Here is a 23,927-nt window from a genome sequence, read left to right as displayed (position 1 = left end):
TACACTATTGTAGGCCTAATGGCTATGAAACACTTTATTTTTATGGCAAACTTGACTATATCTACATAACTCAGGCAATGAAATGCTTTTTGTAAAAATGAAATGTTGATTCAGAATTCCTCTTTATTGTTCAAATAAAGATAAAACATAACAACTTTTTTCATTAAAACCTCTAATTATAGACATATACAGTTATGATGAATCCTAAACTATTTGATAATACTTCACTATGGGAGATACAAAACACCCTTACAACTATATTTCTTACTAAAAACAAAAGAAAATACAACAAACACTGAAAAAAAAGATAAAACACATGGCCAAGTAAATTTTTCTTGTCACAAGCATAAATTTCTACTTCAATTCTTGGTTCTTCATACTCCATTTTTATTTTTCAATTTCTAGAAGAGCCTTAGCTTCAAGAGTATTATCAATTTTTCTACCAACCCATGATGTTCCTCCATCATCAACTGTTGTTTCTGCTCTAGAATATTGATGTGTTCTTCTTTCACCTCCATAGTTTCTTCTAACAGCTTCTTCTTCATCACAACCTCAATTAACAATTCCTTAACTCTCACAGTATATGCTTCCTCAATCCATCCTCAATCCATTGGAAGGAATTATAATCTCCAACCTTTTGCGACGCCTGAAATATCTTCACTCATGGTTATCCAAACTCTATGACATAAGCAAAAGGGTTGGCCCATATGTGCAAACAGCCCTAGATTGGGAATGAATAGATTCGTAACTCTCTCTTGATATTTTTGAATTACAATTTAGCTAAGTCAAACTTATTCCTTTTCAATCTTGTGAGAAGAATCAAGATTTGATAAACCTTTTCAATTTCAATTGTACCCTAGCTAATGAAGGCTTCTATTCTAACCCTTGAAGATGATGAAAATTGGGTAAGAAAATGAAGACAGCTTAAAACATCAAATGCACCGTTTCAATAAGGGTGCAAAAACGGTGAGTTTAAATATGCTCTACATCAGATTGCTGACTCATTGCAACTTTGCATTTCTTATTTTCCAAAATAATGATGTAGCATTCCAATTGATACATCTGCAAGTTTAACCGTGAAATTTTATCGAAAGATGTTTTTGAAGACAAAATTAAGTATGTTTATGGTTTTGAAAGTTTTTAAAGAAATGGATGAAATTGAAAAAAAGTTGAGAGTCCATTATTAAATAGGTTACTAAGCCAAAATAATTGAAAAACATGTCAAGAAAAACAATTGAAATAAAAAAAAAAAAAACATAAAAAGCCCCAAAAAAGGCCTTCTTCCTTTATCATCTTCTTCTTCGTGTAAAAACCCAAATCCAAGCCCATTACAATCAGAGAGACAGGTCTCGTTTCTCGTTCGCATAGTCCTCTTCGAAAAACCAAAACGGAAAAAAAAAGGAAAAAGAAAAAAACAGAGCGAAGATACAAATTTCTCAAAGAATTTAAAAAAAAAAAAAACAGAAAGGACCTTTTTAGATAGAGAGAAAGAATTACAGAAACTCCAATTTCACGTTCTCATGGCAGACATTTTCAGCGACGTGTTTAATTCTAGGGCAAAAAATTTCCCTTCTTTTGATTGAGCTATATTTATTGGTCCACAATCACAACTTCCAAAACCCTAGGAGAGAGAAAGTGCTTTTGACACTTCAATTAATTGTTTCATTGCAGTGCCCTAGCCTCTCAATTTTGTAATTCAGGTGATTATTTGCTTCAATTTTTAGGTTTTTGTTCATTCTACTTCGGAAACCCTAGAATTGGACTGCAATGTTGAATTTTTGTAAATTTTTTGTTAAATCGAACAAACTAGGGTTTGTTTGTTTGAGGCAACGCATTTCATTTCGTTTCTCTTGTGTCTTTGTCACGCATTGATGCTGTAAGTGCTGTTATTCACATAAATACGAGAATCAAATGCACTGACTTGGTTTTCTCTTGTCTGTATATTGTTAGGCTATTGCTTTTGAGTTTCTAAATGATTGTTTATATAAGAATTTGAAGGGATTAAGCATATTTGTGCTCTTGTTGCGAATGAGCATGCACATTTTCAGCTTACTGAGTATATTTATTGGTTATTTTGTATTTATTAGTTACAAGCTCTTAAATTTCGTTTGGCTGATTAACTTCTTTTGACTGGATTACATATGTGGTTTTTATATCTTGGAATTCTGACAATACACCTGTTGGAACCAGATTGCCATATTCTTAAGATATAATTTTGGTGGTTAGAGCATTTCTTTGTGCAAGCTTGTTGTGCTTATTTTGGTGATGTGTGACTTGAATGTCATTTGGTTGGGTCAACTAAGGAATGATGATTAAGGTTTTATGGACTGAAGGAGAAGTACACTAAGCTTGGTGATGTAGAAGTCCTATTTATTTCTTTGACATTGGTAACTTTATGTAATCTTGACGTCTCTAGTTTCCTTACTTGATTATTCTCCTTTTCTTTTCAATAGCATTTCATTCCTTCCCTGCACCCCATCCATTTGGGGCTAAAATAACCTACATTTATTTTTCTCTCTGCCTAAAACTTTCTTTGTCAAAAATCGCATCATCATACAAACTGATTGTGGTTGTGGGTCGACATATGCTATGGATTCTGCGTCGTAATCTACTGAACAACCTGTAATACTTATACTCACTCAATTTGGACACCAGAGGAACTATCATGTGTATTGCAGTGTACTTATTTTTCAGAGAACAGAGGCATACTTGCAGTACTGCACTAATGCTAAATGTTTGGTCTTTGCCCATTTAAGGAAAATCCCACGCTTTATCATTTGCCATTGTCAATTTGCATTTATTTTGGAGCTGCATAAATTGAACTTCTTACGACTTCCTTTCCATTTCTTACTTCTCAACTGTGTCATATAATGAATAAAGCATTTTTATTTTAATTCTTGTTCCTATAGCTTAATGAGGCTCATGTAACTGGAAAAGATATTAAGATGCATGTATGACAAATGTAATAAGTAAGAAATGGCTGTTGGTAATAATCTTATTCATATGCTTGTTTCTTTTTCTCCTTTATGGTCATAGATGGCTTTGCATAATGGGCTTATCAGTATACCTGGTTATTATTGTATTTATGCTATGTTGTATGCTGCACTTGCTGGCTAAAATACGTGTGCTTTTCCTGCCTAAGGAAAATTAGCCCATTGCCCGTATTCTGGCTCTTAGAATTTTAGAGGTAACCATATGCATACTTCATAAATCCGTCATTTTGCAAGAACCTGACCATATTTATCAAGTGTGACCTTTTCCGCTGTTTGAACCCAGAATCTTCACTTAATATGGAATTTGCATATCATGTCATGATACTGCACTTTAAGCTTACTATGGAAAGAATGCTTTCTCATTGTTTTCATTGCTAGCTTTATTCTATTATTTTTTTCTGATATATGGTTGAGGAATTTGATAGGTTTCTGAACCAATGGGAAGGGGAAGGTTGTAGCTATTGAGATAGGAATGCATGGATGTGGTTTAGGATCTGCTCTCCTAGTAAATGCTGAGGTTGATTCCATGGGAGGGGTTGTTGATGGTGGAGTTGGAATCGGCATCAAAACCTCTCCACGTCGAGCAGCAATTGAGAGAGCTCAGGCAGAGCTCAGGTGATACTAGCATCTTTTGTGCTTGTCATACCCCATAATTCTGTATTCTCTGTTTCCAGTGATGTGATATATATTCCTTGTAATTTTCTTGATAAATAAGAGAGATGATTTGATCTTGACAGACAAGAGTATGATGTTCGCGAGGAAAGGAGAAGAGAGCTAGAATTTCTTGAGAAAGTATGGCAATTCAGTGCTTTTCTTGCTACTTTTTGATGTACAAGAAATAGCTTTCTTTCTATTTCCATTCCCTTAATGTGGTTGATGATTACTTCAAATATTTCTATACCTGTAGGGTGGCAATCCGTTAGACTTTAAGTTTGGGAATGCAGCTTCAGTTAGTGTTCAGTCTACTTCTCTCACTGATCATCAAACAGAACATTTTGTGACTAGGTATATTCGTTTTCCTATTCTCTAGATTATAGATGCGCAATATTATATTTAAGCAGCCAATGCTTTCCCTTCTGTTAACTTGTCTGCTGTCGTGATTACAGTGAAGCGAAAGGTAGTTTTGCATTGACTGCATCTCCTCATGGTGACTCTGTGGAAAGTAGTGGTAGACCAGGAGCACCAACAGTTTGTGAACCCAATAGTGCTGATAATTTTGATGCTGAAAATGAGATTCTTCAAAGCGAAAGGAATCCTAAACATCCTAGTAGGAGTAATATTGCTTCATCTGAACAGTCTTCTCAGATGGATGGGAATCAAAATGCAAAGGAATCAGAAGATTCTGCTATTGTTCGCCCATATGCTCGACGGAACAGGTCTAGACCGAATCGTGATGGTGCTCGATCAAGCTCAACTGATGTAGTGCAGAGTTCTGGTGGTCATGGATCTCTATTACAGGTTCATGCGGGCTTAAGGGATGCTAAGGGACCGATATCTGAAACAAACCATCAGAAGGACCGGATGATTCCTTCTAGTTTGTACCCTAAGTCCACCACTTCAAATGGGGATATGGTTTCTCAGATTGAGATTAAAAATACCCAGTCAAACATGGAACTGGATGGTGCTCAAGCTCCGGAAGCAATAGCCAGTCCACCTAAACCTAGTCCCCTTGAAAATAGGTCGGATGTCATGGAGGCTAACATTTCAAGGGATGACCAACATGATAAAAATAATTTGTCTAAAGTTCATGATCAGAAAGCACCCATTAACATGGCTTCTGGGCACTCTGACCACGTTGGAGATAAAGAACAGGTAATTTCAGCTGCTTCTGAATCTCCATTGGGTGCAACTGTGGCAAAAGCTGAGAATGAAAATTGTTCTGCTAAGTTAAATGGCATCAATGAATTGAAAAGAGATGCCAATGAAGGCCAAAATAGCAACGGTCCAATAGGAGCAAAAGGATTAGATTCAGAATCCTCTTGTACCCAAAACAACCTGTGCTTAGATGCAAGCAATGAGAGTGATTTGTATATTAATGCAAGAAATGATGATGCTAATGGAACTCTTACGGAACGAACATCAGAATTTGAAGGAATGCAAAATCCAGGGGCTGGTGAAATGGGAAATGAAAAGAGTGATGTCAAGGTTACAGACAACAGTGATGTTGTGAAAGAAGGTGATTCTTTTCTGCATACAAACCAGTCTGCCAATGATTCTGTTCTCAAACTCGAGGAAGAAATACAGAGAAGTTCTGATGAGTTTAAATGTTCTTCAAACTTTAAAGGAGTGGAGCAGAATGAACATGCTGTGCCCGAGGGTGATAAAAAACTGTGTAATGCATTTAGTGATGATTCTAGTTTCAATAAAGAAATTGTCTGCCCTAGTGGTAATAAAGAATTACCTGAATCGACATTGTCTGAGAAAAACTCTTCTGCTGCTCCTGACCCTCAATCTTGTTCTAGTGGCCATTTGATATCTGCTGAGAAGGCTCATGAAGATTCTATCTTGGAAGAGGCACAAAGTATAGAGGTTGGTTCTACATACTTTCTTACAATTATTGAGTTAATTGCAGGAATTTCGTTTCCGTATTTGTAAAGCTTTGAAGATATGATTTGATGTGCAAACAGGCTAAACGCAAGAGGATTGCAGAGTTACCTATCGGAATTGTACCCTTGGAAAGTCGCCGAAAGTCTCACTGGGATTTTGTGCTTGAAGAGATGATGTGGCTGGCAAATGATTTTGCACAGGTCCGACTCTTTCGATAAGTAATAATGGTGTAATTAGAGATTTCTTGTGCGTTATTTTTACTTTTTTCCTTCGGAAATTTTAGCATCCGTGACGAAGACTTTATCTAATGCGTTAAAATGCTACTGGTACTTGTATTCAATATTTCTCCGTTTCTGATTTGTTTACTGTTTGCTTGTAGGAGCGTCTTTGGAAAATGACCGCTGCTGCTCAAATATGTCGCCGGGTTGCTTTTAGCTCTCGGTTGAGAGTTGAAGAACAGCACCAACATGGGAAGCTTAGAAAAGTTGCATACACTCTGGCAAAGGCTGTCATGCAGTTCTGGCATTCAGCTGAGATGTTTCTAAATAAGGATGACCGTGTTGGTTTGAAAAACGGCAAGGATGATTCGAATAGCTTTGATGGGAATGAATTATCCAAGGACAAGTTTGGAGAACTTGATAAGGTGCTACTTCTTTAATTTGTTGAGCAAGTGATAATTTCTCATATTTTATTTCAATACGTGTACACCTGGTGGCTGTTCTTTTCCTGTTTGCACTATGTTTCCCACATCATTATTACTTGATTCATAAAAAACTTTCTCTTTTGTGTTTTTTGCGTGCACAATTTATCTGACAAAGCAACGTAATTATTAATTATTTTCAAGAAAAATGCAATAAATGTATATGATACTTACAAATATGGATTTTAAGATCCTTAATACTGTGAAGTAATTCGTTGTTTCAATTTGCTTGCATGTTGTAAATGTGCTTTTCTAAGATTCTTAGTTGAGTTTGAAATAAGTGGCAGAGCTGGCCCAGTTATAAGCTTATGTGCAGGAAGGCATTGACATTTGCTCTTGATCTTCTGCTTATGGACAGGAGGAGACATGCAAAGAACTAGAAACCCATAATGCTGGAAAGAACCTTGCACGCCTGATCCAGGGGTATGCTGTGAGATTCTTAAAATGCAACAATTCTGCAGTTCCTTCCCTTCAAGCAGAAGCACCAGCAACTCCTGATAGAATAGCCGATTCAGGCATTGTTGGAACTTCATGGGAAGATCACCTTACAGAAGTATGCTCTTTGTGTATACTCCTCCTCGTGTTAAGTTTACTCATTAAAGTTGATGTCTTCCATCATATCTGCACCTTGTAGATTCATGTGGTTCAGTTGCTGGTTGCCATACATTTTAGATGTCAGTCTGTTGTAAAATTGTATGATTTACTCTCTTATCACACATATGGACATGGTTGCACATAAATTGTTATTTATGCATAAAGTATTCATCTTGGCAGGAAAGCCTATTTTATGCAGTTCCTTCAGGTGCAATGGAAACCTACAGAATCTCTATTGAATCTCATATGGTACAGTGTGAGGTAAACAACAATAGCATTGTGTTTTCTGCAACTTCTCAATTTTTTTTTTTAATTTTAACATAGAAGGACAATATATGCGGATTAGAGTTTATCTTGTAGAATGACTTCTACTGTTCAGTTTCATGCCTTATTTGTGTTAACCCACATTATGTCCACGGTTCTGGGATGATTCTTTTTTATTTTTGAGAAAAGGGTATTGGAATTAATTATAGTCCAACTTTGGATTCTTTTTTTCTATATCCAATGCTTTCGTTTTGGGTCTTTTTTCCAGTCTGCTTACTTTGAAATGGTTTTCCCCTTTCAGAGGACTGGGAGTAGCATACAAGAGGAAGTCGATACATCTATGTATGATACTACTGCAGGTAATGTTGGAGCTATTTTATTTATGATTCATTTCTTTCTTTAATAGAGTGTGTTTCTGACAAGTTCACTGTCTCCTTCAGATTTTGGATATCGTGAGAATGCATATGATGAGGAGGATGGAGAAACAAACCCTTACTATCTGCATGGAGGTTTTGAGGGTACCAAGTCAACAAAACATGAGCAGAAGAAAAGGAGAAACTTAAAATATTCTGCTGATTTTTCTTACAGACCCTACTCTGCTGGGTCCCAACAGAATGCATTGATTGGAAAAAGGCCTTCCAGTAGTCTTCATGTGGGTTCAATTCCAACAAAACGTGTCCGCACGACTCCTAGGCCGAGGTTCATAAGTCCTTTTTCTGCTGGAGCTACTGGGTGTCTGCAGATTCCAGCAAAGACAGATGCTTCAAGTGGAGATACTAGTTCTTTTCAGGATGAGCAGAGTACTTTGCATGGTGGATCCCATTTCCAGAAGAGTGTGGAGGTTGAGTCAGCTGTTGAGCAGTTACCATATGACTGTGCAGAGACATCAACAAAGCCAAAAAAGAAGAAGAAAGCTAAGCATTTGGTATATAAGTTTCCGTATGCTCTCAAAATTCAGACATTACTAGTTGTAATTCCTATATGGTGTTCTTTTTACAGTGCTGGTTTAGTTGATCGACTCTCTTTGGTTGCAGGGTCCTGCATACGAGGGTTGGCAGCTTGATTCTACTGTTCATAATGAACAGGTCCTTAAGTTCTTCTTTCTTTGTTTTAAGCTTCAAAATGCTTTCTCCTCTTTTTTCCATGTTAAATTATTGGTTTGTATCATCAGAGCCTTTCAAGAAGAGAGTAGAATGAGGTTCTAATCATATTAATCTCATAAAGTAAAAGTCATTGTATAGTTGAGGAATTCAAGAATGTGCTCTCAGAATGTCAGATGAATATCTTGGGTTGTTGCATATGCTAGCTTTCGTTCTATTTTTCTTCTTCTTCCTTTTTGTATTTGTTAATCTATTCAAATCTCTTGGATTGACATGTTTGTTCTTTAGGTTCATTTCCTGACACATGTTACAGTTATTAATATCCTACACTATGTATCTACTTACTCTACTGCATTTAGTCCTCTACTCTGTGCACCTTTGCCATCAATATTTCTTTTTGTGGATAGTCTATTCTCCTGTGGACCCATTTCTGCATTCTAGAAACAGTAATCTAAAAGAAATTGTTTATTCTGTGGTGGTGCTTCTTTACTTCCAGAAGGATCATGCAAAAAAGAGATTGGAGAGTCATCATTTTGACTCTAATGGAACTAGTGGTAATGCTCTTTCTCATTTCAAAAATGCTTCAGTGTTTATTTGACAGGTATACATAGTGTTATAAGTTACATGTTTAAATGTTTTCATCTTAGGTTTATATGGTCAACATACTGCCAAAAAACCAAAGATAATGAAACAATCACTAGACGGTACCTATGATAATATGGCTCAAATTAGTGAGTCCCAACCTTCTCCTGTGGCTTCCCAAATGAGTAATATGCCTAGCAAAGTCATGAAATTGATTGTTGGCCGGGATAGGGGCAGAAAACCCAAAGCGCTAAAGGTATATTTCTTTGTGCTTGTGGCCATCTGCCCTCAAGTTTTTAATTTAATGGATGTCCCATTCTATGTTCGAGCTTTTATCTTCTTTGCAGGTGCCTGCAGGCCAGCCAGGTGGTCCTGGAAATCCATGGTCGCTTTTTGAAGATCAGGTTTGTTTTAACTATCTCTAGATACTGGTCTTCTTTGGTCGGCAAAGTTGTAATTTGATATTGAAGTGATATTTGTTAACTCAGGCACTTGTTGTCCTTGTACATGATATGGGTCCTAATTGGGAGCTTGTAAGTGATGCCATTAACAGCACCCTTCAGTTTAAGGTAAACTAAGTTTGTTCCATCTGTATCCTTGTTTTGGCATACTTTCCGGGTTGCATGACATATTTTAGCATACATCTGTTCTGCTGCAAATACTTTGTATTCTTGTTCCTTTTTCTCCTATTCCAAGGAAAAAAAAATCTTTTCATTGGTGTCAAGAATATTTTTTCCCGTTTATTTTTAGAGAAGTAAAATTCTCTTAGTGGGTGCTTGTTCAACATGTTACAGTGCATATTTCGCAAGCCTAAAGAATGCAAAGAACGGCATAAAATGTTAATCGATAAGAGTGGTGGTGATGGATATGATAGTGCTGATGATTCAAGGACATCTCAATCTTATCCATCAACTTTGCCTGGTATCCCGAAGGCAAGAAGTTCCATTCTCTGATAGCCATCTTATATTCTAAATAAGAATCAGAAAAATTCAGCATACTTAATTATTTGTTAATCTAATCTTACTTATCTGTTTGTTAATGTAAGACTTTTTTTTTCCTGCTTTGGTGGTTTTGCATTGCTTGATTTCATGCAGGGCAGTGCCAGGCAATTATTTCAACATTTGCAGGGGCCAATGGAAGAGGATACTATCAAGTCACACTTTGAGAAGATTATCATGATTGGAAGGAAGTATCATTACAGAAGGAGTCAGGTTTGTCCATGATCCAAAGTTCGCATGTAGAAGCAGATCATGTAATGTTGCTTGTTCTCTGAAGTCTACACGAGTACTGCTGACTTCCAGCATACTTAGCTAAAAGTATTTTCCAATTGGGCTTTTATCAGAGCCATATAGGAGTTTGCTATTTACTTGTTTCCTGAATTTAAACATTGATAATTTCTATCACATTTTTGTAAAGATCCCCTGGTTTTGAGATTGCATAGATGCTAAGTGATCTGATATAATCTGCTAGCTCAAGTTCCATGGCAATAGTAAAACAAATATAAAGCATATGAAATGAGTGAAATAAGTATATCTGAAACAAATGCTAGAACACATGAATTGATCCCATACTTGCTTTGTTTATGCTCTTCTCGAAAACTCCTTGACTATGATTTTTCGTTTGTGCAAATTGTGAAGAATGATAATCAGGATCCTAAACAAATTGTAGCAGTCCACAATTCTCACGTTGCTGCTCTTGACCAAGTATCCACAAACCAAAATGGAGGTGTCTTAACGTAAGTGTTTGCTCTTGGATATGTGCTTACCGTCTAGCCTGTCATATTTTGGTTTATCTCTATTTATTCAACTCACAAGAGTTTCTGAATGCATTTATCTCCTTCAAGAAATGGCAAAATGACTTTGTTGTGTGTGGATGTAGGCCTCTCGATCTCTGTGATGCAACTGCAGCAAGTCCAGATGTTATTCCCATTGGGCATCAAAATTCTCATCCTAGCGGTTTACCCATGGCAAATCAAGGTGCTGTAGGATCACTACTTCCTACTTCTGGGGTAAATTCCTCTCTGCAAGCATCTTCAGGCGTGGTCCTTGGCAATAACTCGTCACAAACTGGCCCACTTAATGCTTCTATCAGGTAGCCTTGCTTGGGATTGTCAGTATGTATGTGTGTATCTGTCCTAACTACTAATCATGAAATTCTGTTTCCTTAAATTGGGATGTGGGTTTGATTATTATCAGGGATGGTAGATACAGTGTTCCAAGAACATCTTTACCAGTCGATGAGCAGCAGAGGATGCAGCATTATAATCAAATGTTATCCAACAGAAATTTGCAGCAGCCTAACTTGTCTGCTTCTGGGTCTCTTTCTGGAGCTGACCGTGGTGTCCGCATGCTTCCTGGTGGAAATCCTTTGGGCATGATGCCTGGGATGAACAGAAGCATGCCACTGTCAAGGCCAGGATTTCAAGGAATGGCCTCATCATCAATGCTGAATTCTGGAAGTATGCTTTCATCTGGTATGGTTGGGATGCCAAGCCCTGCAAGTATGCAATCTGGAAGTGGTCCTGGTCAAGGGAATTCAATGATGAGATCTCGAGATGGTTTGCATATGATGCGAGTAAGTTCTTTCTATATTTATGGTTGTTTCTGTTAATTATCACATTAGTTCATATTTCGTAAAGCATGCCAAATGCGACCTTGTTAGTACATGATATTTAGAGTCTGATGTAGTGACTTCCTGGTATCTTTTTTTACCTGGCCTATAAAGGCGCTGGCACAGTTTTGTGGTGATTGTTTTTTCATGCTACTTCTTATCTGATTTCTTTTGTTATTATTTTCTAGATTTTATTACAGGGCTCTCGGCATAGAAGGTAACTTATCATTAGTCTGCATTAAAAACTTATTGGTTCTTACCTCTATTTTCTATCCAAAGATATCATTAGAGTTTCCTAATGGTCTTTGATGTTACCATGCTAGAACTTGCATATTCGGTTCTTATTGCCAGGTTACTATATCAGTTTTTCTGTAGAGCATATGACACTGGTGTCTTTGTCTTAGGCTGGCCATAACTCTGAGCATCAAAGACAAATGATGGCACCCGAGCTTCAGATGCAGGTCACACAAACAAACAGCCAAGGAATTCCTGCTTTTAATGGGTTGACTTCTGCTTTTGCTAATCAGACGTCTCCCCCAGCTGTGCAGGCGTATCCTGGTCATCCCCAACAGCAGCATCAATTGCCTCCTCAACAATCCCATGTGATGAGCAATCCTCATATTCAGGGTACCAATCAAACTACAGGGTCACAGCAGCAAGCATATGCAATGCGTGTCGCTAAAGAAAGGCATATGCAGCAGCGGCTTCTGCAGCAGCAGCAACAGCAACAATTTGCTGCATCTGGTGCCTTGATGTCACATGTCCAATCTCAGCCCCAACACTCCATACCGTCGTCTATGCAAAATAGTTCCCAGATTCAACCACAAACTTCATCACAGCCAGTGTCACTTCCCCCTTTGACGCCATCTTCACCTATGACTCCCATATCAGTGCAGCAGCAGCAGCAGAAACATGCCTTGCCACATCATGGGATCAGCCGGAACTCCCAAACTGTTGCCAGTGGGTTGACCAATCAGATGGGAAAACAAAGACCAAGACAACTACAGCAGCATCAGCAGTTTCAACAATCTGGCCGGATCCATCCTCCGCAGAGGCAACACTCAGAGTCTCCCCAGCAAGCTAAACTTTTGAAGGGAATGGGAAGAGGGAATATGATGGTGCATCAGAACCTTTCTACTGATCATTCTCCTTTGAACGGCCTTTCTGTACCTCCAGGAAACCAAAGTGCAGAGAAGGGAGAGCATATCATGCACTTGATGCAAGGTCAAGGCTTATATTCTGGTTCTGGTTTGAATTCAATACAACCGTCTAAACCATTGGTTACTTCTCAATCCCCAAACCATTCTCAGTCGCAGCAAAAGCTCTTTTCTGCTGCACCACCACCTTCATCAAAGCAATTGCAGCAGATATCTTCTCATGCTGATCATAGCACTCAAGGCCAGGTACCATCAGTACCCTCTGGTCATCCACTATCTGCTAGTCATCAAGCTCTTCCAGCAGCAATTATGGCTTCCAACCATCAGCATCTGCAACCGCAACCACAAATACACCAAAAGCAGACTGGTCAGGCTCAACCAACGGTACAGAGAATGCTTCAACAAAATCGTCAGTTGAATTCTGATTTGCAAACCAAGTCACAAACTGATCAGGGTCATAAAGAAAAGCAGCCTTTGAACAGTGTTCCGCAGATGGGTACAAGTACAACCACATCAGTGTCTCAGGCCTGTAATGATTCAGCTAATGTGGTACCAGTTGTTACTTCTTCTGTTGCTTCACAATGGAAACCATTAGAACCTTCTTGTGATTCTGCAATGACAAATTCAGCTTCTCAAGTGGGTTCTATTGGGAGCCCCCCTCTTACAAATTCAGCTGGAAGTGAGCCAGTGTCATCAGTAAACCAAGCTTTAGGCCAGAGGCAGTTATCAGGAGGCTTGACCCAACATGGGAGTTCTGGAGCACAGTGGCAGCAGCCGCCACCGTCACAATTAGCGCCACCACCTCCACAACCTGTTTCTCAACAACTGTTCCAGCCCCATGAGCAGCAAGTACAAGAACAGCAGTCACCTCGAAAACTGCCACCGCAACAGCACTCTCAGCAGCATAAGCAGCATCTTCAATCAGCACAAGGAAGTTTGTATATAAGGCCCACCAATTCCCAGACAGAATGAAGCAACCTAATGGATTGAGCAGTTCCAGAAGCACTCGCTGCTGCTAGGGCTTGGGTTTGCATGCCCTTGTACCACAATGTACAGGTAATAGTGCCTTCTCTTTTTCTCAACTCTAGTTAAGCCAATGCATATGTATAGGGTATTACATACACATGCTTTAGTTGGAATGCAAAACCATAGTATTTGCAGTTCTATAAACTGTTTTGCATGTATTATAAAAAAGTATGCAACTTTATTCGACACTCAGTTTTGCATGTAATGCTAAAAAATTATGCTACATTATACGACCCTTGAGCTCTAGTTTTCAATATGGGGCAGACTATTGTCTGCTATGACCATATTGCAGCTTTCGTTTTTTTCACCTGATTAAGATTGATCTAGAGTTCTTATTAGAAATTTGATTGTTTGTGCTGTTTCTAACAAGTCATGAGATTCCTTATATTTCAACCTTTCATGTTTCATAGCTTTCTTTACTTCCATTGTTTGGTGATTGGTTTTAACTGTTAATTTTTTAGATGTTTTCCTCTTGGAATTGCAAATGGTTTTTTAGTCAGCTAAATGGCGAGAGTTTGATGGTCCAATGGCTTCTATGCAGATTAGGCTGATTGCTCCACAACGGCATATGAAATTTGGAGGCAATGAATTGTTATTTTGCAGGTTCGGTTAAAAATTTATCCAAAGAGATGTCTATGGGCCAATCTCTTTTCCTTTTCTCTCTTCCCTTTCTAATTTTATCCAAATTTGGGGGAATCATGTATATTACCACTTGTCTAGGGCTTTTGGGAGATGGAGACAAATATAGGTATTTGTACAGGTTCTCGTCTCTCCATTTCTTGTGCTTTCCCCACTTCTCGCATGGTTTCCCTGCTCATGTGCAGAGGGCCTGTTTCCTTTTTGCGCCGCAGTAGGTCAGTGCATGTATTTGTTACGCTACCAAATGATATTAGTAGCAACCATTGTTGTGGGCAAAACGCCTTCAAAAATTTTGTGAATACAAGGTCTCTGGTACACAGTAGTCCATATTGGTGTGATGATCTATCACTGCCATGGGCATCCATCGAATTCTGACTTGTATTGGTACCTGAAATTTGCATAGTGCAGCAAGCCTTAGCTGACCCATCTCCTACTGTGTGTGTATATATATATATATATAACAAATGACATTTGGGACCATATTGTTTAACCTGCTTATTACTTTAGCAGCAGCAGGTTGTTAATCCTTCTCCCCTTGAAACGTAGCTTTGCTAACTAACCCATTTGTGATAGAGCACTATAAAGATATGGCTTATTTAGAGTTGAATCCTTTGATAAAAACTCGGTCTATGGTGGCTTTTAAGAATGAAATCACAAGCTCTCATCACACCTTAATCATCGGAGCAAGAAGTTATATGTTTCGAAATCCTGTTGTGTTATCTGAATCTTTGCATGGCAGCACTGCCTTTCACTTTGCAGGGGGAAGTGGATGGAAATTGGAATGCAGATAATCTCCATTTTTTCTTTACTCAAGGTGTTTGCAGTTGGATTAAGCTTATCCATGATGATGTTCTTAATATCATTATTATACATTTTGCATCTTCTCATAATTTGGAAGCCTATTGTTGATTTGTTTCGGGATGAAATATTTCACAGGAAAATTATGCATTCAGAAAATATTGGAAAGTCATTTTTCTATACAAGCTTATTGACATATAAAAATTAGTACTTACTAAATATTAATATCAAGTAATATATCCACCTCTGATTACCTCCAACTCCGACTGCTGGTGTTCTGAAGGTTTACATATTTTAAAGAAAGTAATCTATAATATATATAACAGAATTATTAATTTAAATTTCTAATTTTTAGTAGAATTAATTATTGATTATTCTTCTAATGTTAATAGTATTAGTTTAATTCGATTCTAATTCTATAATAATCTTATGTACATTTTTAATTTTATAAGAAATTGATAAATTGCGACATTATATATATATATATATATATATAATAGAGTGTAAATATCTCAATACAAATTTTTATAATTGTTATATATCACATTATATATATTATATACTTATAATAGAGTAAATTCTTTAGTAAAAATTGAAGGTAAGAAATAAGATATTTTTAATTTTATTTTATTAATATATTAATTTATGTATTTATTATTATTATAATATTTCATTTATAGAATTATTTATTATTTAATATTTTTATTTATTTGTAACAATAATTTACATTCGTAATGTGCATAACGAATAATACTATTGTTTTAAAAAGTACAAACACTCTGATTTTTTCCGAATATAACCAAATAATAGAAAATGAATAATTTCGTTAAAACAAAAACAATTTATCTTTTGCGAAACGAAGGGAGCTTTACACTGTATATGGACAGAAAAGATAATCAAAGCAAACTGAAAAGAGGAATTAATTCCAATTATGTTAGATATTAAAATCCTTTTAGGAGGCCAGGAGAATGACGGGGATTCACTACCTCACTTGTAAAAGTTGATATTTATTGGGGATAATTAAATTGAACTATTTTGTATAATTGATATTAATTATGAGAATTAAAATAATTAGAAAAAAATGTTATTTATTTTTTTATAAATAAAATACCAAATATCTCTTTTTTTTTTTTTAAAGGAATAATTCATATTTATACCCATCTGTTTTTCTTATGACCATTTTAGTTAGGTTCCAATTGCAAAAAGAATATATATATTTTATACTTATTTTTAAATTTACCATGTAGTTTCTATTAGCAATGTATTTTGGCATTAATATTAGCTTTAACCTCTAGAAAAATTTGTTGTTAATTTTGGAAACTAAAAAAAGAAATTGAGTCAGTTATAGAATTGTCAACTCACCCTTAGTCTCTTCAAAACAAAATAATTTTTGTCATTTTTGTTTGAAATCTTCAAAAAAAATACTTTCAGTTGGTTTATAGAAAACAAAAAGAATAAAAGAAAAGAGAGATACTTTAAAATAATAAGTTAGATTATCAAATTTCTTTTCTGAATTTTAATAAAGATGATCAAATATTTAAAAAAAAATTATCAGTTGTTAGATCATCTATTTATTTATTTAAATATCGTTGAAACAAATTAACAAATCTCATGCTAATTTAATCTGTTTTTTTTTTTTCTATTATCACAAAAATTGAAACTGCATCAATAATTTTTACTGATTCAAAAACTAAAATTAAAATTAAAATTAAAATTAAAACATAGAAAACCATGTATTAAATTTAAAAATAAGTTCAAAGTTCAGAATTTAATTAAAAATTAAGCCCTGTACTGATGATGATACTTTAAATAACAACTTCAACTGTACACATGACAAACTTTTTTTATTTTATTTAACAGGCTTCTATTTTATTCTCAAACAAATAAATAACTTCTTTTTTCTTTTTCTCATCAGTGCAGCAACAACAGAATCTATCAGTTAACTCGAATAAAAAAGAAAAAGAAAAAACAAAATCTCTATAAGGAGTTGAAGCCACTAACTTTGATAATCTAACTAGTATCCATCTCCAGAAACCAATCAATATAAGCAATGAATAGAGATCAGGGGATGATGAAAAAGAAAAAATAGACTATTCCATGATCGAAAATGACTTAATCGATGCTAATATATCATCACATAGAAGCAATAGAATGAATAGCTGTAAATTTATATACAGAGAAAAGAAGAAGAAGAAGAAATTTTCATCCAAAAGTAGCATTCACAGACAACATATCCCACATCTGATATCTCACACAAACATCCTAAGCATCTTTCCTTAATGCTTCAGTGCTTCGCCTGCTGGTTCGAATGCTGCATTTTCTAGTTAGCACAAAGAAATGAACAAGCAGCAAAGCGAACCACAATTAGATGATCTTCCAGCAAAACAACCTTCCTTCCGAGTTTTCGCCATTTTAAAATGGATTGACCATTGCTTTTATCTTCTAACCAATTCTTTGGACATGATCTAGTACATATCTACAAGGATGATATTAATCCATTGTAACCTAATCAACCACTCCAATTTTCCAAACGCACAACGACCCTTTCTCCTGTAGGTAAGTAGGAAGACAATTTACTTGACTGAGAATTCAATAAAATAGTACTGAACTACAAAAACTTAGTTTTAATTCAAGTAGGCAAAGATAGGCCTAGCTTAGGAATAGAACTAAGCCATATCTCACAAAAAATGGAAGAACTACCAATGAATATTAGTTCTCTTGTCAAATCCAATTGAGCAAGGCCAAACTTCCAGAATGAGCAAAGTTTTTACTGTTTGATTCCTCAAGAAAGTGGTCTGCACATGTCAGGTAAAGAACAGAAAAGATACTGATGGAATAAGCAGAAAGAATCTAATCCTATATAACTAAGAAATTAAAATAGACAACATGAAAAGCCCTTGCACCCATCTCTGCAGTTCAGAAAGCGTTGCCGAAATCTTACACGAACACTCTAGTACTGAGCTTTGGTTTTTACTACTGCTTACCAAAATAACTAATCCATTGCATCTTCTAATAGAATAAAATCATCCAAGAATCACCAAATTTCAAAATCTCTTGACTATGGAGATTCTTCTGAGCCTAATGCACAAGTAATTCTGACATAAAGAACTCAAAGAAAAAAAGGCTATACCTTGGAATTAAAGAGCATTAAACCTTCAGAATTCTTGCTCCATCTTCAAATCCTCTGGAGAACCAAAAGCGGTTGAAATCATATCGACAATCTTTCTCTGAGAATCTAAGATCATCTCGATTCTTTTATTCTCCATCTCCATTCTCCATCTCTCAGTCTCCTTCATCATTTGCATCTTCTTCCTCTCCATTCCAACTATCCTCTCCGTAAACGCCCTTATTTCCCCTGCTAATTCCAATTCTACACTTTTCCCACTATCCTCTTCTTCTTCTTCTTCTTGTTCCTCCTCCTCTACAATTTCCTCTCTTTTCCTTTTATTCATCACCGCGGGCAAAAGCCTAGAATCGCTCCCTGCAAACCTATTAACAATAGTCGGTTTCTGCAGTATATAATTTATACTTAGCGACCTACTTCTATATCCATATTCTTCTTCTTCTTCTTCCTCTTCTTCCTCGTCATCATCCTCTTCATTGTCATCGTTACCTGGTATTAGAGTCAGAGGCCGAGCCGAGATAGGCAGAGGCCCGCGTTCCAGGGAATCCATGAGGTCAAAATACTGCCAGAAACAGGTACCATTAAGAGACAATCGCCGTCTCTCTTCACGGTAACGTTTACGGAGCTTCTCCATCTTGTGGCGGCATTGGATGACTGTTTTCGCCAGGTGGTTGTATTCGTAGCCGCAGCGGGCAGCTACGGTTTCAGCTACTTCTTCCCACTGGTTGGCTTTAAGCTGTCCGCGTTTTAACGAGTACCATTTTTCTTGGTAGGCTTGGATTAGGTGGACGGTTTCTTGGTGGGTCCAGGGGACAGGATGGGGTTTTTTGGTGGTTCTGGGCTTTGAGGAGTATGGTGGTGGTTCTGCCGGTGGTGGTGGAGATGGAGACGGGGAAGGTGTGGCCATCGAGATATCTAGGTTTAGGGTTGCTATGTTCAATGTAGTTGGTGGTGGTAGTGGTAGTGGCAGTGGTGTAGTGACGGCGGCGGAGCTGGTGGTAGTAGTTGGTATTATGCGATAAGTGTGCTGCCAGCTAAGCTTGGGCTTTGAGGGCCGTTTACAAGCCTAACTAAATTGGCGCTTGAATGGCTGCAAGTTATTTTTTATTAAATTAGAAATTATTAATTTATTCTTTTAAGTTATTTTAAAATACATGTATATTTTGATAATATTTTTATTTTACTTTTTAAGTAACTTTTTATTAATAAATTAAAATAAAATAAAAATAAATAATAAAGAAGAATATTATTCTAAGAATTAAATTATAAAATAATAATAATAAAATGTATTTAAAGAGAAATATTAAAATATATTTAAGAATCACTTTATAAATCTAACTGTATATATTACTTAAATGATTTAAAGTTTAACATTTTAATAGTTAATTTTAATTTTAATTTCATTTGATATTCATTATATTATTTTTTACAATCTTAACAGTATAGCAATTAAACACTTTAATCATAAATTTATATGTAATGATATATAATACAAAAACTACATAAAAATTTTACATTAGTTAATATTTTTTATATATAAAGCGTATAGAATATATATAAAAAGTATTTCAGTTTGATTAATTACTAATTTTTTTGAAATTTAGAATTTAACTAAATATATTAGATTAACTACTTTTTTCTAGTTCAATTTGATTGGCATTCGATTCAATTATCAACCTTTTTATCACCCCTATTGTTAATTAATATTTTCTTAAGACCCCTTTTCTTTTTCTAGGAACAGGTTCTTTTTTTTATTATTTATAGAAAGATAAAAATAAAATTACAAGTGAGCACTCTTTTTTCCGAGTACACATATGAAAATAAAAACATAAAATCCTATGATGAGAGTTACTCCTTTTTCAGGTCTTGGGAGGTGAAGGACAAATGAAACCGAGGTTGGAGTATTCCAGCCGGAATTAGCTTTGTGAAATCAATTTAGACTGAATTGTCAAAAAAATTAGATTTGAGGATCAAAATTACAGTTTTTATAAAATTAGAAACTAAATCGCAAAAAATTAGAACTTCTCTAGAGCCAATCGGTTCTATATAATGACAGTCAGCTCTATATAGTGCCAATCGACTATTGACTCCCCGACATTGTTTTCTCGGACGACTTTATGTCCAAATATAGTTTCTAAAAGATTTTCTTAGGAATAATCACTATTTTATCGATAATTACTTTAATTTTAAATAAATATTTAGAATGTTTATTGATAAATTTCTAAGATTTATCTCTTTCTTTAGGGTTTCCTCTAAAACCCTATCTCTATAAATAGTAAGAGGAGTTTAGGGTTTCAGGAAAGAGGCAATAATTAATTTTTGATTAAGAGTAATATTCAGAGCAAAGAAACATTTAGAAAGAAAGAAAAGAGAGAAAATCAAAAGAGAACAGAAGAAATTGCACTATCGATTATAATTAAAATTCAAAGACCTCAAGCTACTAAGAAAGAAAGATTTTAGCAAACTGGCCACTTAAGAAAGAGGACTTTTGAAAACTTTTTTCAATCAATAAAAGATTTTTCCAAGTCAGATCGAGCTTTAGATTCCTACCTAATTTTTTATTCAACTACTTCCTCATTGCTCGAGACCTGCAGATCCAATATATACGGTGACAACTTAAGAATTTCTACCATCATTTATTTGCATCAATCATAAAAACTGGTTCTTTTATTTTTTTTGTCTTTTTATTTACTTTTGTATTGTTATTTCTTAGAAACATGATTAGGATTTTTACTTTTGATCAGTATAATTAGATTAGAGTCTTAGAATATACATGTTAATAAGATTTTGAAGATGTTAATAAGAACAATAATTTTTTATTAAATTTGATATTTTACCGACTAGGGTTTTAGATTTACTTAAAAACGTGATTATAGAATTAATATTTAGTTTCTATCATTATAATTTGGTAATTAAGGCTAAATTAAAATATGATTCTTTGTTTTAATAAATTACTGCTAGTTTATAAGATTTTAGGGTTTCTAGCAATTTAGGGTTTTTTTAGTTTCTGTGCTTTAGTTTGTTAATCTTTTTAGCTACTTTGTTTCATTTTAATTTTGTTTAAACATCTATGCATGTGAAAATCGCCTCTGGAGTATGGGTTTGGATTGTCAAACTAGGAAGAATCGAAGAAAAACTGTTTGAAATGTCCCCTGAATTCGACAGCCGATCGGCTAACCATGTTAGCCCCATATTTTTTTTACTTTTTTGGCAGTTTTTAACATATTCTTAGCTCATGTTCAGTTTAAACCTTTCTAGTTCTCTAATCGTAGTTATAGGCGGGTTATAATAGCTAAGATTTTTTTTTCTGCTTTATTTCCTTCGTTATTATTTTATTATTTATTGCATGTTAATCCATTACTTGATTATATGATTGATTAATTAAAATGGGTCACTTAGACTTAGGGCTAAAAACTGTTCCAACATGAGTCTCATAGTCTAATAGGTTAATCACTTTAACTCAACCTAAGCCTTAAAATTCAATTAGACTGATGGGTTTAGATATGTCTAGTTAGGATTTGAACTTAGTTAGAATCAAGATTACAAGAAATGAGCATAACATGTAATTGGCTAGAATAGATGAGCTTTATATATAATTGGTTAGTAAATTAGATTAACAACTTAAATACAGGCTAGGCTTGAATAAAATGGACTAGACTTAGGTGTATTGTATGATGCTTTTGTATGCATGTGTATAAAATGCTTGCATTTATAGGGAATATTTTGTTAAATAATAAATTTAAAGACTAATATACACAAATAATGAAGTTGGCTTCTGAATCCATTTCTGGACTCTATAGCTTAAGCTTTTTTATGAAATCTGAGTAAAACCACTCATTAGTAAAAGTATTCCAGTGATTATCCAAGTGACGACTCTCATTTCTCCACTAGTCTCAGTAATTAATTTGCATATTTCCAATTAAATTGAAAAGTCTTATAATGCCGTAATCGCTAAAAAATACTTGAATGTGCGCCTAAAACTCCACCCACATTAAATCATGAAAATTTAATCAAATTTTATGATTCCTTAAACAATCTAAGGTAACAAAATCAAATTCTTAGAAAACTGAACAAAAAAAGGATAAAGGTTAGAATTATCTCCTATTAATTAAAATTCTTAAATTAAATATTTTATAAATAAAGTTATAACCTCTGTATTTCAATAAGAGATTTGAATACGTTTATAAGACTTCTACTTTTTAACTTAAAAATTAATGCTTGAAATCTGTATTCAATATATAAACATCAATTTTAAATCAATTTAAACGGTTGCTTTCAGACTATTTAAATTTTTTAATAATAATAATAATGGAGAAAAGAAGGGGACTTAATTTTGAAAATTTTAAAATCTCGTCAAATGAACAAATTCTAGAAGAGCTTAAATTTTAATAAGTAAACTATTTTGTCATTAATTTTTAATCTTGTAAAGCGTTTTCAAATAATAATAATAATAATAATAAAATTCCGGGGGGGAGGGGGGCGGTTTGTGTATGATTACAGAATTATGTAAAGAAATAAACATCTAAACCTTTCTTCCAGGTTGTTAAGACCATGAACCAATGACCTGTACGGTAATTTATCCATTGCAGGAAAGACCAAAAACTGTTTGATGCATGACAGCGACTGAAAGACACCAACATGGTTCGCAGGATGCGGGTTTACCAAGCAATTAGAAAAGATTCATTAATGAATATAAAAATATATCCAACCCTTGACATTTTCATATGACAATAATTTGGGATTTTTATTTCCTTTTACATGGGATGTCGCCTTAGTTGTTACGGTTAGCAGGAAAGGAATGTTCTTTGTTTTTTCTTTTGTCCCCTTAAACTACGCGGATCAACCAGACTGGCATTGTGGTCTCCCTCCTAAAGTCCCAAGAGATTGAATTCACAGTAATTTCGGATTCAAATTAAACTAAATATGAGAATAATTTGAGAGTATAAATAGAAAGGATTCCTAGATAGATTCTGATTAACGTGTCATTTATAAACACATTTAATAAGAATAAATTAAATTAATTATTGATATCACATTATTTAAAACAATTAATATTAGTTTAAATATTCTAAAATATTTAATTATTTTAAATAATATGAAATCATTAATTACATAATTCATTTATATATTTACATATATTGACATGATGGAATGTCTTCACCTAATATATATATATTATATTCTTGTGCAAACGAAAGCTCTTAAAAGCATGAGCAGTCAACCCTTACGATGTAAGTTCAATGATTTGGGATCCGTGTCTTATTGCTTGAATTGCGGATTGCTTGGCTCCACGGTGGCCAATATGTTACAAGAACTGGTACCAACCGCCTGAAGTCAAGGCTTTATATTAGTACACGCAAACTCTTTGCTTCTACTTGATTCGTACATGCATTTTTAGGGCAATATAGCAAAGGATATTAAAGGGCAGGTTCAGTGTCCATCATAACTAACAACCGAATGCAATATCTGATTTATAAATATTGGCAATATTTTATTTGAATGATATAAATATAATTCTAATTTAGTTTTTCTTTTCCTTACAAAATAAAATATTTAAATAGGACTCTGATATCAATTTACTGTTATCATTTCTTCCCAATGATGCGCTCATGAAACAAATATTGAATTGGAGTCGCGCTTTCAAACTATCAGTGAGATGGAGTGTAAATTTTGTATCAAGGCCAACACCTACAGTGCACTACGCATCGTTTTGAAACATGACAGAAAGTATGACTAGTAACAGTACTTTCGAGTCGAGCAACAAGTAACAATACATCCATTTGGAAAAATAAA

At 34.9% G+C, this 23,927-nt stretch overlaps 2 protein-coding genes across 4 annotated transcripts; one reads left to right on the top strand and one right to left on the bottom strand.

Moving 5' to 3' along the window:
* The first annotated feature begins 1,042 nt into the window (after nt 1-1,042).
* Nucleotides 1,043-14,638, top strand: LOC8264945 (chromatin modification-related protein EAF1 B). 2 transcript variants are annotated; one of them, XM_015720466.3, is made up of 24 exons: nt 1,043-1,700; nt 3,419-3,608; nt 3,731-3,785; nt 3,901-3,998; nt 4,100-5,522; nt 5,621-5,740; nt 5,920-6,183; nt 6,599-6,793; nt 7,015-7,095; nt 7,400-7,457; nt 7,539-8,023; nt 8,133-8,183; nt 8,695-8,752; nt 8,846-9,036; nt 9,128-9,184; nt 9,269-9,349; nt 9,575-9,712; nt 9,875-9,991; nt 10,418-10,515; nt 10,659-10,871; nt 10,976-11,354; nt 11,795-11,851; nt 11,939-13,603; nt 14,115-14,638. In XM_015720466.3, exons 2-23 carry the CDS (start codon nt 3,466-3,468, stop codon nt 13,517-13,519), a joined length of 5,943 nt encoding a protein of 1,980 aa, XP_015575952.2. In that variant the 5' UTR covers nt 1,043-1,700; nt 3,419-3,465; the 3' UTR covers nt 13,520-13,603; nt 14,115-14,638. The 2 variants fall into 2 exon arrangements, with proteins under 2 accessions (XP_015575952.2, XP_002521085.2); XM_002521039.4 differs by having other exon boundaries at nt 1,050-1,700; nt 11,795-13,603.
* A 2,470-nt stretch (nt 14,639-17,108) lies between these two features.
* LOC8264946 (trihelix transcription factor ASIL1) lies at nt 17,109-19,204 on the bottom strand. Of its 2 annotated transcripts, XR_001535351.3 has the most exons (3): nt 18,141-19,204; nt 17,711-17,805; nt 17,109-17,560 (listed from the first exon to the last, which is right to left on the bottom strand). XR_001535351.3 is itself a non-coding variant. In XM_002521040.4 (2 exons), exon 1 carries the CDS (start codon nt 19,039-19,041, stop codon nt 18,166-18,168), a length of 876 nt encoding a protein of 291 aa, XP_002521086.1. In that variant the 5' UTR covers nt 19,042-19,203; the 3' UTR covers nt 17,109-17,560; nt 18,141-18,165. The 2 variants fall into 2 exon arrangements, 1 of the variants encoding a protein (XP_002521086.1); XM_002521040.4 differs by lacking the exon at nt 17,711-17,805 and having other exon boundaries at nt 18,141-19,203.
* Between the last annotated feature and the right edge of the window lie 4,723 nt (nt 19,205-23,927).

The sequence above is a fragment of the Ricinus communis genome, chromosome 7, assembly GCF_019578655.1.
Source record: "Ricinus communis isolate WT05 ecotype wild-type chromosome 7, ASM1957865v1, whole genome shotgun sequence".
Lineage (NCBI taxonomy): Eukaryota > Viridiplantae > Streptophyta > Magnoliopsida > Malpighiales > Euphorbiaceae > Ricinus > Ricinus communis.
This window is presented reverse-complemented; position numbering and strand designations above follow the sequence as displayed.